Source organism: Gavialis gangeticus, unplaced genomic scaffold, assembly GCF_001723915.1.
Source record: "Gavialis gangeticus isolate Ggan-Ray unplaced genomic scaffold, GavGan_comp1, whole genome shotgun sequence".
NCBI lineage: Eukaryota > Metazoa > Chordata > Crocodylia > Gavialidae > Gavialis > Gavialis gangeticus.
This window is the reverse complement of record NW_017728998.1, coordinates 43,621,490-43,622,562: the sequence shown is the minus strand read 5'-3', so window position 1 is coordinate 43,622,562 and position 1,073 is coordinate 43,621,490. Positions and strand designations below refer to the sequence as shown.

Below are 1,073 nucleotides of genomic sequence, written 5' to 3'. Positions count from 1 at the left end.
AGCCTGGTCATAGTGAGGCCTGCTGCACAGACAGATGTACACCAGATCTTGCAGAAGAAGCTTTTGTCCAGATGTCCACTCTGTGTGTCTGGAAGTTATTGCTCTTGCTCTCTCACTCTGAATGGATAGTTCTGGAATTAGAATATGACTCTGGAAATCTTATTTGGTGAAAGTGTGTGTGTGGGGGGAGGGTCTGAGCCAAAACAGCTGATTTTACATTCCTGTATCTAAAATTAGGTCTCTCCTCTCTTCTTTCTCCCTGTCTTCTTTCTCTCAGCTGTATAGATTCATGGTTTGAAGTGAACAGATCTTGCCCAGAGCATCCTTCTGATTGACCTGCCAGGCATGCTTGCTGACTTCTCTCTAAGGTAAGTCTTCCTTTATAATATGAGGATCCTCAGCACCCTTCTGTGTTGAAGGGGACATATAAAGGGATTTTAAGGAAGTTAGGCCAACTAGTCTACCTGTAAGTCCCTATAAAGATACAGGAACAAAACTCCATTTGCTAAGTACTTAGAAGACAAGTAACTGACAAAATGGGTTTGTCAAGAACAAGTCATATTAAACTAAGCTAACTCCCTTTAGGACAGAATAATGAGCCTTATGGATAAGGAAAAATAGACAATACAATGCATGCTGTCCTGAGCGACACTTTCTTATGCAAAGTAAAGAGGTGTGATCTAGAGGAAACTTCTAACCGCAATGGATTGGGGAAAAAAAACACTCTAGTTACCAAAGGCTAACTCTTAACCTGGAAAGATATAGCAAATAGGGTTCCAGAGGCACTGGTCCTGGACCTTGTACTAGTCCATATTTTTATTAGTGACCTGAGTGATGCACTGGTGATTATGTTTAGTCACTTTGCAGGTGGTACTAAGCTGGGAGGGGCTGTGTGCACTCTGGAGAACAGGTAACTTTGATATTTGACCTTTCAAAAATAGTCTGAAATTAAATTAAATTCCATTGGGAGAAGTGCAGAGTGCTTATGCACAAATAGAAGAGGAGGAATGGCTGGCCAGGCAGCAGTTTGGTAGAGAAGTATCAGAAGGTAATACTAGATCTCAAACTGAATG

At 41.5% G+C, this 1,073-nt stretch overlaps 1 protein-coding gene across 1 annotated transcript in view; it reads left to right on the top strand.

Annotated features, from left to right (window-relative positions):
* ZNRF1 (zinc and ring finger 1) overlaps positions 1-1,073 on the top strand; it is a 151,740-nt gene that overhangs the window by 142,064 nt on the left and 8,603 nt on the right. Inside the window, exon 4 of the mRNA XM_019505802.1 lies at positions 278-368. Coding sequence (XP_019361347.1) covers positions 278-335 — 58 coding nt within the window. The 3' untranslated portion in view covers positions 336-368. The remainder of the gene's footprint in view (positions 1-277; positions 369-1,073) is intronic.